This window comes from Grampus griseus, assembly GCF_964374135.1.
Source record: "Grampus griseus genome assembly, chromosome: 9".
Lineage (NCBI taxonomy): Eukaryota > Metazoa > Chordata > Mammalia > Artiodactyla > Delphinidae > Grampus > Grampus griseus.
Window position 1 is genome coordinate 46,215,491 of NC_139003.1, and position 12,787 is coordinate 46,228,277.

The 12,787-nt window shown below is 46.6% G+C and overlaps 1 protein-coding gene across 1 annotated transcript in view; it reads left to right on the plus strand.

The window, feature by feature from the left end:
- SCRN1 (secernin 1) overlaps positions 1-12,787 on the plus strand; it is a 54,382-nt gene that overhangs the window by 38,756 nt on the left and 2,839 nt on the right. Inside the window, exons 5-7 of the mRNA XM_082661423.1 lie at positions 308-502; positions 2,683-2,848; positions 11,867-12,047. Of these exons, the coding sequence (XP_082517549.1) occupies positions 308-502; positions 2,683-2,848; positions 11,867-12,047 (542 nt within the window). The remainder of the gene's footprint in view (positions 1-307; positions 503-2,682; positions 2,849-11,866; positions 12,048-12,787) is intronic.

Genomic DNA, 12,787 nt, shown 5'->3' on the forward strand with positions numbered 1-12,787 from the left:
AGCACAGCGCCTCTTTCAAAGAACCTTTCACTTTTCTTGTGAGTAGTAAATGCTTGGGGTTTAGTTCGCCAGATCAAGTGACTGTTGCTCATTGAAAATGTGATAAAATGTGTCAGGAGTGGTCACACCTCCTGGGAAATCTTAAAAGAGAACCAAGGATCATCTGTTTCTCTCTTCAGAAACAGAATCCATTCCTCCCTATACTTAAGAGTCAAGTTGCACGGGAGAGACGCCCTGTAAATTTCCATTTCTTGATTAAGTCTTTGTAAGTCTATTTCTAAATAACTGGGTTTTGCACTCTCTACAGAGGGAGTCAAGTGCATTTGCAATCAGCTTTCGCTCACGACTAAGATTGATGCAGAGCATCCTGAACTCAGGAGTTATGCTCAGAGTCAAGGCTGGTGGACGGGAGAGGACGAGTTCAATTTTTCTGAAGTTTTTTCTCCAGCTGATGACCATCTAGCCTGCTGTGCAGGCAAAGACAGCTTAGAAAAGCAAGAAGGTGAGTTAGTGTATCCCTTACAATTCTCCCTCTCATACCCTTTGTCTTGCAGCTATTTCAGAGACCTTGTTTGAACTTAGGCGAATGAGCAGAGAGGAAGAGTGGAGAATAGACCTTGTATATAGAGACCGACTTGTGCTGAAGTCCTTGCTGTGCAGGCAAGATGACAACTTGCATTTATTTTTACATGATGCTTTCTCATCATGGATGTTTCCTTTTCCTGTTTCTCCTTTAAATGCTGATGTCCTTATGCTTGTCTTGTTTGATACTTATTCCAGCCTTGCTTATACCTCAGCATTTGTATATTTGACTTATCTTCTTCATATATTTTCCTCTCCCGTTAGCCTGCTGAGTCTTGACATCAGGGGTGTTGTCTTTTGCTCATCTTAGGATCCCCTTGTGAGGCTTGTTATAGTCCTTTGTTCCATGAACATTTGCTGAGTCAAATTGTTGAACTGAATTCCTTTCCTGAACCCTGTATCTTCCACCCAGTATTGACTTAGTCAGAATCCATGTTTAGGTAGATGTGGGTGACTGGATAGCTTGTTACTTTTATGCGTGAGTGGAAAACCCTTCCACATAAACACAGTGGCCACATTTTATATTTGCCATTGGTCATTTAGAACAGGAGTTGGCAAACTATAACTTGTTGGCTGTTCCCTGTTTTGTAAATACAATTTCATTAGAACACAGCCACACCCATTTATTTACCTATTGCTTATGGCTACTTCCATGCTACGTGGCAGAGTTGAGCAGTTGCGACAGGTAACTTATGGCAGAGATTATAGGGCCCATAAGCTTAACATATTTCCTATCTGGTTCTTTACGAAAAAGTTGGCTGACTCAATCTAGAAGAACGCTTTAGGACTTCTGCTATAGAACTTAATTAATAAATTCTGGGTAGGAAGGTAAGAAAGTATCCATTTACAAATGGGAACTTTATAAAAAACCCTAAAAGTTTTTCACTTCAAAAACCTAGCTTGGTAAAAGTATGTAATACCAGTTGTAAGGTTGTCCTGCCAAAATGTCAAACGTAAATCGGATGAAGCTTCTGGATGTAGCTACTAGTTTACCAGAAATACAGAGGATGGAGGAAAATATTCAAAACACCATCTACAGAGTCCGTCCTGCAAAGTCCAGAGTGTGAGAAACTCAGGAGAAATGGCCCAACAAATAAAATGCAAGGGGGAAAAATGAGACGCAGTGACGAAGAGAGTCTTAAGAGACATTATCAACCTGTTGGATCCTGGTTTAAATCAGTAAACTCATTTATGAAACAGTGAGGAAGTTTGAACCCTGGATAGTTGAAGAACAGAAGGACTTACTGTTAATACTTTTAGGTGTGATGTGTTATGCACAGAGATTTACAAAGAGGATGTGAGTCGTGGTAGTGAAGTTTAAGGCACCTTTTCTCTATGTGATGCTCTGATTTGATCTTTGTGAACACACTGAAAAAATAGTGTTTCAATGAATTATAAACAGAGGGAGAAAACGTAGAACCAGGATCCTGTGTAGTAAAAGATTTGTTAGTCTGTTTATCTGAAGTCAGAGCCAATAGTCCTCATGGCTCTAAATATTCTAAATACCTCTCTGTGTATATTTCCCACTGCAGGGAGGTCATTCTCCAAATATAGTATTGACTCTAACCAGCAAGATTGTACCAGAGAGCTGGCTTGGTGCACTGCATAGATTGCATACTTTCTTATGAATATCATTCTGTTGCATACTGTACTAGTTGAGGAATTGCCAAGTGCTGTCACACAGAGACCCCAGAGTAATGTGGCTTAAAGAAAATGGAAATTTATTTCTCTCCCATGTTACAGTTCAGACGTATATGGACAGTCCAGGGCGGGTGGGTTATTCTGCCTCAACACGTGACTTCCTTTTGTGGTCCACTCACTGGCATCTCCCAGCCAGCAGGAAGGGAGGGAAAAAAGTGAAGGGCAAACACTCCTTTTTATGGATGTAATGGGAAAGTTGCACGCATAATTTCTGCTCACCTCCCGTTGGTCAGGATCTACCACGTGACCACATCTAGCCACAAGGGGAGCTGGGAAATATAGTCCCTACTTGGGCAGTTCTGTTCCCAGCTGTAATTTCAGGGGTTCTGTTACTAAAAAGGGAGAGGACTGATGGATTTTGGTTACAGCTTGCCTCCTCTCTGTCTCTTTTCTTTACAGAAAGCATCACTGTGCAGACTATGATTGACATCTTACGGGACAAAGCCAGTGGAGTCTGTATAGACTCCGAGTCTTTCCTTACCACAGCCAGTGTAGTGTCTGTCCTGCCTCAGAACAGAAGCTCGCCATGCATTCACTACTTCACTGGGACCCCAGATCCTTCCAGGTTTGTCTGAGACACAGTCACACAGGTGGCAAGCGTGTGCTTCCCTTGAGAGCTCACCCAGTAATCACACACTGAGTTCCTGCACCTCCTGCTGTATAGCTGAGTCACGTTTTTTAGTCATCTCACCATGGCCAGTGCAGCACAAAGAGCTGTGATGAAGGGAAGTTCTTGGCTTTTGTCACATACCATTCATCACCATCATGGAAGCAAATTGTTTTAAATTCAACAAACATTTATTAATATATATTATGGGCCAGGCATTGTGCTGTATTTGAGGGATGCAAAGATAAATAAGACCCAGTGAGACAGAAAGATACAGGAATGCCCAAGATTGATCCAAACCACCAGTTCCTATGAGTTAGGGGACAGAATGGTCCAGAGGCAATGCACATTGAAGCCACTTCAAGTGCACTGGCCTCTTCTCTAAGACATTGTGTTTTAGGGTATTGCTTTCTGCCCACACACTTCAGCAAAGGGCTTGCACTGCACAGTGTTTAAGAACACGGCATCTAGAATTGAATTCCACCTCTGTCACTTAGTAACTGGTAAGTCTCTTAACCTCTCCAAGCTTGTGTCTGTCCTGTACCATGGACACAATACCAGCCCCTACTGTTATATGCTTTTGGGAAGGATTAAATGAGATAATCCAAGTAAATGCATAGTAGGTTTAAGTATTATTTATTAAGACTATCTCTGATCTACCAGGTAGACAGCAGCCCTTCTCCTCGGTAACTTTCAGTCATGCACACCACAAGTCATGTCATCAGTGGCTTAGACACGACCATCCAGTGATTTCTAAATTATCAGAATCACTTAGGGGAGTTTTTGAAAAATACAGATGCCTTGGCCCAAACCTATTGTATCAGAATCTTTAAGGTGGGCTTAGGAATCTATCTGGTGAGTCTGATCCTCAGTTTGGAGAGGTCTAGAAGACTGCCCATTTCAGTAGGTTCTTTGGTATTTTTCATGTGCTCCATTGGCTGAAAACCATCATCATTTGAGTGTCGGGTATCAAACCTTTGACTCTGCTACCAGGGAATCTGTAGCTGTTTGATTTCATTCCCTTTCCAGCTGAACGTATTTACTCTCCCCATATTGTTTCAGGAATATAAGACAATGGCAGTGTCCAGCTAGGGACTGTTCGATGACTCAGGGGAGAAGCCAAGTACCTTTCCTGACCCTTTGACCTCACTACTGCCAACATCAATAGATCTTTCTAGCAAGACCTATTAAATTCGGTATAAGCTATCCTTAGTTTTTCATTCATTCATTATTCATTCAACAAACACTTATTAGGCACCTGCTGTGTACCAAATCTTATGCTTGTTGGGTACTAGAGACAAAGTGTGCGCAAGATAAGAGGTGGCACGAAGGAGACAATGAAGGGGGAAACCATAGAGAAAGAACTCTTGAGCACTGGGGGTTGTAGGAAGAGAGGTGTGTTAGGTGCTAAAAGCAGGAATGACATTCTGGGTAGAGGGAACAGCATATGCAAAGGCAGAGAGGCATGAGACAGAATGGCACACACTGCAGCTGTGCATCCTCTTGTAGTTTATGTTTCCATCCCTCCTCCACCCGCCCCCTCACCCCCGCCCCCCCACCAGTACACAAGCCCAACATGGGACCTCTGCTGGCCTCTGACAGCGAGCCTTGCCCGCTGGGCAGTATTCCAGGCAACCTCTCAGGACACGCCTCTGTTTGACTCCAGCTGCTTTCTCTTGATTTTATCTTCCAGTCCTGAATGCTTGGTTCCATGGCCCCACTCCCACCCCCTTTTTGATCCATGAGACCTGGGGCTTGTCTTTCCTCTCCTTGGTGTCTGACTTCCCCTTGTGGACTGACCTCGCTTGCTGGTGGCTTTTGTGAGCACTTTGTGCTGGCCCGCCGGGGTACATGTTGGCATTTAGAGTCTGTCTGGAACACTCTGCTGAGGTATTTAGACATTGTTCTTCAGGGAACAGGAGCCTTTGAAGGAGCAGGTTGAACTGAAGAATGACCATAGCAACCCCGTTGGTTCCTGATGTCTCAGACAGCTGCTCTAACTGTGCTTAGAAGACAGGGCTTGTGATTGCCAGGATGTGAAGATAAAGCAATTCTGTTTCCTAGGGTAAAGTACACGGCCTAATATAATTCTAAAAATGAGCTGGAAAATAGCTTTCTAATATCTAAAATGGAAAATTTCAAGTAATTTTAAAAGAAAGTTATTCATGGTTAAGTTAATTGAAAAGACCTATTAAGGGCTTCCCGGAAGACATTCATTTTTATCTTCTCTGGTTAAATGAGCTACATTTCCTACTGTGACTATAGAACTGCCATAGATTTTTTTCCTCCTATTCAGCATTTCAAGGTTTCTCTGTAATTGGGCATTTCCAACATTTTGTATTTTGTCATCAGGAAGCGTAATTACCTACTCTTGGGTTTTTAGGTAATAAAATTAGGGAAATTTTAACCGGCTTCTGCTAATGCTAAAAACATTAGAGAGATGTTTGCAAGAAATAGTTTCAGAGCAGTGGACTTGCAAAAGATTATGATCAAAGAAGACTATATTATTTATCTTCCTAATTAATGTTAGAAACCAAAGGACATCATCTTACTATTGGTCTGCCTGCTTCAGAACTTCTTGACTCCTTGCTCATTGCATCAATTATAGATCCTTTTCTTGATATAGCTTGTTCTCACATTCCCTTTTTTTCTTCCTCCTTCCCTCCCTTCTCTCCTCCCTTCCTCCTAAGATGTACCAGGTACTATGTAAGTTTGAGAGTTGGAAGCAGATGCAGAAGTCAGTTTGAGAGTGGGTGGGAGATGCAAAAGACCTTTAATTAATTGTATTGAGCAGGCAAATTCCATCCTATTAATATTCTGGTGAGTCAGCTGGTGCCTTGGTCATCCATATAGTTACACTCGTTGGCTTTAGTGCACTGGTTCTGACCTTTGGAGGCCATTTCCTACGTGGAAGCAGTAATTGTCAAAGCTCATCGATACGAAGAATTGGAGAGGGAAAGAGCAGAGAGGTACCTTCGCATTTGGAGGCAGTGTAAGATTCCGAGTCTCGTGGTGTGCCGGAGCCTATGGAAGCTGATGATGTCATCTCTTCCCAACCCTGTGTTCAGTGACATCACATCGGTAGCTTGAAATGGGCCCCAGTGGGCGTGTTTACACCTTGGAAATCGGCAGAGATCATGAATTAGGGCTTGTTATTTTCACCACTGAGAGGCCCCCGCATCTGAGAAAACACACAAACACTCAAGATACAGGATGGATAAACCAAGAGGGGGAGAGTATTAAAAATTTTCCATTTTAAATATTAGAAGGCTATTTCCCACCCATTTCTTTAATTGTATTAGGCCGTGTACTTTAGCCTGGTAAACAGAAAATAGGGAGGAAGTTCTAGGAAAAAGGGGGTGTTTGACCCACTTTAGTGGCAGGGAATGGGGACACGCAAGGGACATGGTGTGTGTGTGTGTGTTTTCTTCGTCTTCTCCCAGGTACTAGGCTCGAGAGGCTACATTGCATCAGCTGAGACTGTCTTGTCTGGTTAATTCAAATGTTAGTGACAAGTGGAACCTTTTCATTATTGGAGATGATGTCATGGGCTGTAGACACCGTAGTTTACTATGTAAATACAGAGTGGGGCACAGCCTGCACAGACAGACACAGAGCCGAGGGCCTTGCATAAAATAGCACTGCCTCTGATTTCATTCCCAATTCTCCCAACACTGTCTTTGTCCTCTCTCCTACCCCACGGTTTTCACTTTCCAAAACCGCCCAGAGTATCTGGATCCAGCCCTCAGGGTGTCCCATGCTCCAAAAGTACTAGTTCTCTTTCCCTCTAAATGAAAACACCCTTCGTGGGTGAGTTCTGCTCTCCACCAGATGTGGCTTTGACTATATGATTAAAGTGACTCACAGTCAAGCTGGGATGACCCATGGATGAACCATTCAGAGGGACACCTGCAGTTGAGAGAAACTGGTTCTTCCAGGCCCTTTTCAGATTGGTTCAAAGTTTAGCAAATTCATCCAAGCAGGAGCCTTTGTGCTGCTATTTTCTGCGCCAGCGGATCTGCTGGGGACTCCAGGGCACAGGATAAGCTCAGCTTCATCGCTCAGGGCATTTCTGCATCTTCTGTGTGAACAGAGCCATGTTTGAAGTCAGAAATGTGAGCTGGCCACTGATACTTAAATTCCAAAGCACAAAAATATTTTGCTTTTCTGCAGTAGCATAATGGGTATATATATATATTTTAGAAACCCGCAGAAGCGATATATAAGGGTCAGTGGTAATGGGGGAAAATGACTTTAGATTTAGAAGATCTGAATTTACTTCTCCATCTGGCACGTATTAGGAATGTACCTGTGGACAAAGCACTTAGCTTCTGTGAGCCTCAGTCATCTCATCTGTGAAATGGTACAGAAGTTTTTGCCCTGCCTTGTTCACTGCTGCAGGGGTCCCCAACCCACCCCTGGTCTGCAGCCTGTTAGGAACCGGGCTGCGCAGCAGGAGGTGAGCGGCAGGCGAGCGAGCGAAGCTTCATCTGTATTTACAGCCGCTCCCCAGCCCTCACATTACTGCCTGAGCCATCACCCCACACCCCCGCCGTCCGTGGAAAAATTGTCTTCCACGAAGCCAGTCCCTGGTGCCAAAAAGGTTGGGGACCGCTGCCCTGCTGTATCCCTAGTACTTAGAATAGTATCTGGATCTCAGCATTACACACATATTGAATGAATGAATGAATGAAATTCCCTGAGAACTGAATGAAAGCACTTTGAAAATTATGATATATGGTAAAATGTTAGAGACTTTCGTGATGATTTTGTCTTCCTTCCAAAGGGAGAGACAAATGAGAGGAAAACAGATTTTTTACACTGGCTTGGTGCATCCGTCTCAAGGTTTTAGAAAGAAACGAGGGACGGAGACGGCAAGGATGCCTCCAGTCAAGTGCCTTTCTTAGTTGTGGCTCAGAGTGTCACCCAGGACTAAACTCCTGCAGACTCTGAGGCAGGCCTTGCAAGCCCGTGCTGGCTTCGTGCCGTCAGACTGCATGCCGTGGCCCCTCGCGTTGTCTCAGTGAGAGCTGACGGGTTCAGTGGTGGGGTTCCCTTTCATGTTGCTCATGGCTGTCTTTGTTTAATTGTCCTGCTCGAGGGTCCCCTTAGCGTAGCTCAGCCACCTTTAAACTTCCTCATTGACCAGCTACTGGGCCGACCTTTGCTGGTGGAAGCACTTCCCCCTTTGGGCCTATCATCCTGTATTTGTGTCACACCACACCGTGGAGGGGCTGGGTGACCAGGGTGAGCTCTGGGGTAGGGGGCTTTTCTGAAGGTCAGTCTGTGAGGCAGCTCTGAGGGTGGGGCAGAATCAGCTTCCGGAGCTCCCTCAGCTGTGTCCTGCCTGCATCCGAGCCACCCACGGGCTCCTCTGGGGGTTCTCCACATGGCTGATGAAGTGGGCACCGCCCTGGCTGGGTGGGCCTGGAGGGGTGGTCGCGACCCAGAGGGCAGTTCAGCTTTGCCGCTGGCTGGGCGTGCGGCCTTGGCAAGTCGTTTCCTCTTTCTGGGCCATTACTTAGCATACATTTACTCAAGTGGCATTTAAGAAGCTACCATCTGAGGTTCAGTGTGGGAAGATGTCCGAGTATCTTCTCACCTATTTGGACTTTTAATGAGATTTTCTGTAAGGATTGGCAGGAAATAAGAACATTTGGAAACTGCTGAGTTATCCACGATGCCCTTTTCTGGATATGTGGACAGAAATGATCAGGACTGAGTTATAGATAATTCCCACACCCTGGTATATTAGTATTATTGCAGTTTCTTATTGGCAGTAATTTTATTTATTCAATCTCAAAAAAACCTTTAACCACCAGACACATCTATGGTTCATGTTTTTAGCAGCTGAGGGTGCTGACTTCCTTATAGACTTTGGAAAAAAACACCTGGAGAGGTTTGGCTGCCTTAGAATATTATGGGAACCTCGTCATATTACTTACTTATTTATTTTTAAAGTTAAAATGGATAGATGGGAGGGTTAAACATATGGTCCCTCCTGTCTTAGAAATGCTACCAGACACTCTCACTGATGTTAAAATGAGTGTGGACTGGTTTGAAGTTCCATCACATAGAGGGTTCTGACTTTTACTCTGCTATTATCCTGTATATTGGGTGCAGAAGACCATGATTGTTCTTAGCATGAACTTCTTGAAGACACAAGTTCACAGGCCGCATGACATAGAAAGAGAAATAACACAATAGCTTTAAAAGTTGAAAGGGACCGTAGAGATCGTTTCAGTCCAGTGAGAGGCAGAGAGGGAAAATGATGGGCCCCATAGTTACTCAAAGGGGACAAGGGGACACACACCCCCATTCTGAGTCCCAGCCCAGTTCCCTGCCCCACTGTCACGAGGCAGGCAGACCCGGATGGTCGCTCAACAAGACCGGCGCCATCCTTCTCCCTCACAGGGCCGGTGTCGGGATGGTCCTGAGCCGCATGGTAAGAAAAGCACCGAGGTTCCAGAAACTGAGTGACCGATTTCCCAGTGAAAACGTCACTCCCACATGGCCTTTTGAAGGGTAGAGAAGAGAGGTGCAGTGCGGGGGGTTGTTTGGGGTAGCATCACGCGAGTGAACATCATCTGTGGCCTGGGGCCGGTGTAATACGGGAGAACCCCTGTCCCAAGGAACCTCCTCAGCAGCCCGGGCTCAGCAGCTCTGCTGGACACTGCAGTTTCCCTGGCTCGCCATGGCTAAGCCCGCACCCACCCCGCCTCCAAGGCCAAGAGCAGGGGATCCCCCGGCTCTGACCCTCTCTGCCTAGCACTGGGCCTGGGGAGGAGGTGTGAACTGTGCAGGTTCTGGGGTGTTTGGCAGGAGCCCGGGGCCCAGTGTTGCTCAGGGGCTCTCAGCTCAGGCCAAGGAAGCTGCAGGTCACATCTGCCGGAACACGGTGTGTGTTGTGTGCACTGCCTTTTCAGGAAACCCCGAGTGCTGTCAGGCCCTGAAGGAGAGGACACTTGCCCGCTGTGAGGCTGCTGTGTCGTCAGAGGCCAGAGGGGCACAGAGGCAGTTAGTCCTGGATGTCTCTATGCCGGACTCCACCCTCTTCCACCTCTTTCCCTCCCTCCCTCCCTCCCACTCTCCCCTCTCCCTCCCCATCCATTACCATCTGCCAGTGAACCCTCAAACTGCCCTTTTGCAGAGTCAACCAAATGACCAATTGGAGAATTCAACTTCATGTAATCAAAATTCTTTAGACGCTTTAAAATTGTGCATTAATTCCTTTCGCTTTCAACAGTCACCCATTCAGCGTTCAGGAGAAGGGAAGAGGAGTGAGGTATTTTCAGAGGCCGTAGGAAGTGGCAGTGTGTGTTCCCCCTGCATGAGGTAGCTCCCCTGCATCTTGGGGAGGGAAGTTCCTTGGGAGGACTCGGCCTTGTGGAATTAGGTCCCACCCACATGCCCATGCCTTGTGCTTCACCTGCGTTTGCATCACCTGCAGAACACAACACTATCCTTAACCTGTACCACCCACTTTGCCAGCTTTGGGAGCAACTGCTTTCAATATTCAAATTAAATTAGGATGAGCCCGACCTTTCATGCTGTGATCAGGGTCTTCTTCACCTGAGCCCTTTTCCCTTGACAACCTCAGGGAACAAACTCAAGAGGTCACTGCTAGTTACTGTGGTCTCTGGTCATGCTCCTCAGACTTGGATGTCATCAGTCCCCTGGGGACCTTAACAAGCAGGTTCTATTCAGCAGGACGGGGGTGGGGGGTCGGGGGTGGGGTGGGGGATGGGGCCTGAGGGTGATGCTGACTCTCAAGTCCAAGGACACAGTTTGGGTACAAAGGTCATGGGTTTCCAGTTCTTTGCAGATTGTGGCATAGTGAAAATGTTTGTGTGACACAGCGGCAAGGCTGCTCTGGCCGCCTCAAGTCCATGCACCTCGGGGCTGAGGGAATCAACCTCCCAGCTCACTTCTCACCCACTGGAGGTACCAGTTAAGAGGAGAGGAAACAACCCAAACCTGAGCCGCACACACGGGGTGCGGGTGTGTGTCTCATTCTCTCCAATTGTTATTGCAGGTGCCCGCGTGGTGTGATTGAAAACAGGCCACCCTCGGGGCCCAGAGGTGCCTGTGCTCTGCCAGGAGGACTGCTTTGATCCAGCCGTGTTCTTTCTGGGTGCAGAGCAGGGAGAGTGAGGCTCTCTCCCTCTAGTGTTACTGTCAGCTGTGGTCGCCACAGACCCCGTTGGCCTGGGATCCCAAGATGCAGTTTCTTAGACACATGGCTCTTTTGGGGTGTGTGCGCATCTGGGGGGATGTGTTGAAATGTCCCCAGGTATGCACAGGTGCGCGCACATGCACACACACACACACACACACACACACATACAGCCATGTCCCCTAAGACATCCCTTGTGCCAAAAGAGCTGAATCAAAGAGTTCTTGGGTTAGCCACCTACCATCCTCTCAGCCTCACTCTCACACAACCAGACTTCTGTCCTCTGTGGTGTGCCCTCTCTGGGGCCCCGGGATTCTTTCTTTGTCATCTGTCTTAATCTGTCCCACCTTGAGTCTGTCAGAGATATTTCAAACATTTTCAAATAAGGTAGAACCTAAAAAAAAAGGTTGAGGTCTCAGACCCTGCCTTTCCAGGAGGCCCCTTTCCACAGAGCATGGTGGAGATAGACCAGCTCTGATCGGTGGCCCATTGCACCCTTTCCTCAAAACACTGTGTCTATCTGCCTCCTTTCATGTGACTGAAAGGGGCTCCTAAATGGCCTTCCCCGAACAAAGCCAGTCTGTTGTGATGTCTCCTCTCTGCACATAGAAGAATTTGCAGCTTATAAACAGCAGTTAGTTCTACTAAAATCGTTACTAAGATATGCAGTTGGGTCTCTCCCGGCAGGCAGCCTGCCCCCGTGAGCTGGCCCAGGAGATGTTTGCTGAAGGAAAGGGCAGCCTCTGGTGTCCTCAAGCCCCAGGCTCGGTTTGGCTGAAGCACCTCTCCTTTCTCTCCAGGTCCATATTCAAGCCTTTCATCTTTGTCGACGATGTAAAACTCGTCCCCAAAGCACAGTCTCCCTGTTTCGGAGGCGATGACCCTGCCAGAAAGGAGCCTCGGTTCCAGGAGAAGCCAGACCGCCGCCACGAGCTATACAAGGCCCATGAGTGGGCCCGGGCGGTCCTGGAGAGTGACGAGGTGAGCCTGGCTGTGAGCCCCGGGCGCGGGCGGGGTCCCTAGCAAGGAGGCAGGACAGTGTTGAACAAGCTCGTCATCTTCCTCCTCTCCAGCAAGTCTGCTTCCAGAAACCCAGGCTCCCGGGGCCCCTGCTAGAATGCTGGTGGTAATTGTTCCTCCCAGCCTCTTGAAACCCAGTGAAACCAAGCCTCTGCTTTTGATGTTATTCTAGAACTCAGTGGGCTAAGCATCTCCCTCTTTTACTTACTGTTCACCTGCAAATAACAGAAACGTGCAGTACTAGTCAGAACTGCTTTTCTGTTGTCGAAAATTCTTTGTGTACTTTTAGGGGTAAAAATGTGTACGTAACGGCAGCACGTCAAAGATGCCATCATGTTGTTGTTTAACAAAGTTCTGGAGACGGTTGGTGGTGATGGTTGCACAGCAAAGTGAATGTCTTTATGCCACTGAACTGTACACTTAAAAATGGTTAAAATGGTAAATTTTGTTACGTATATTTTTTCATACAAAAAAGGTTTTTTTAAAGTTTCTAGCTTTAAAATAGCTGTTCTTCAAAGTGCAGCCCTCCCTCCTCCACCCAAAGTTCTGATTAATAAAGTTACAAGACATCAATTCAAACAAGACAAACACTCAATATATGCCCACAGCAACCCTTAGTGGTGGACTTTCATATAAAATCCAAGCCTCTATTTTGCTGAAGGGAGAAGCAAGGAACATGGTTGTTAGATGCTCATCTGCTT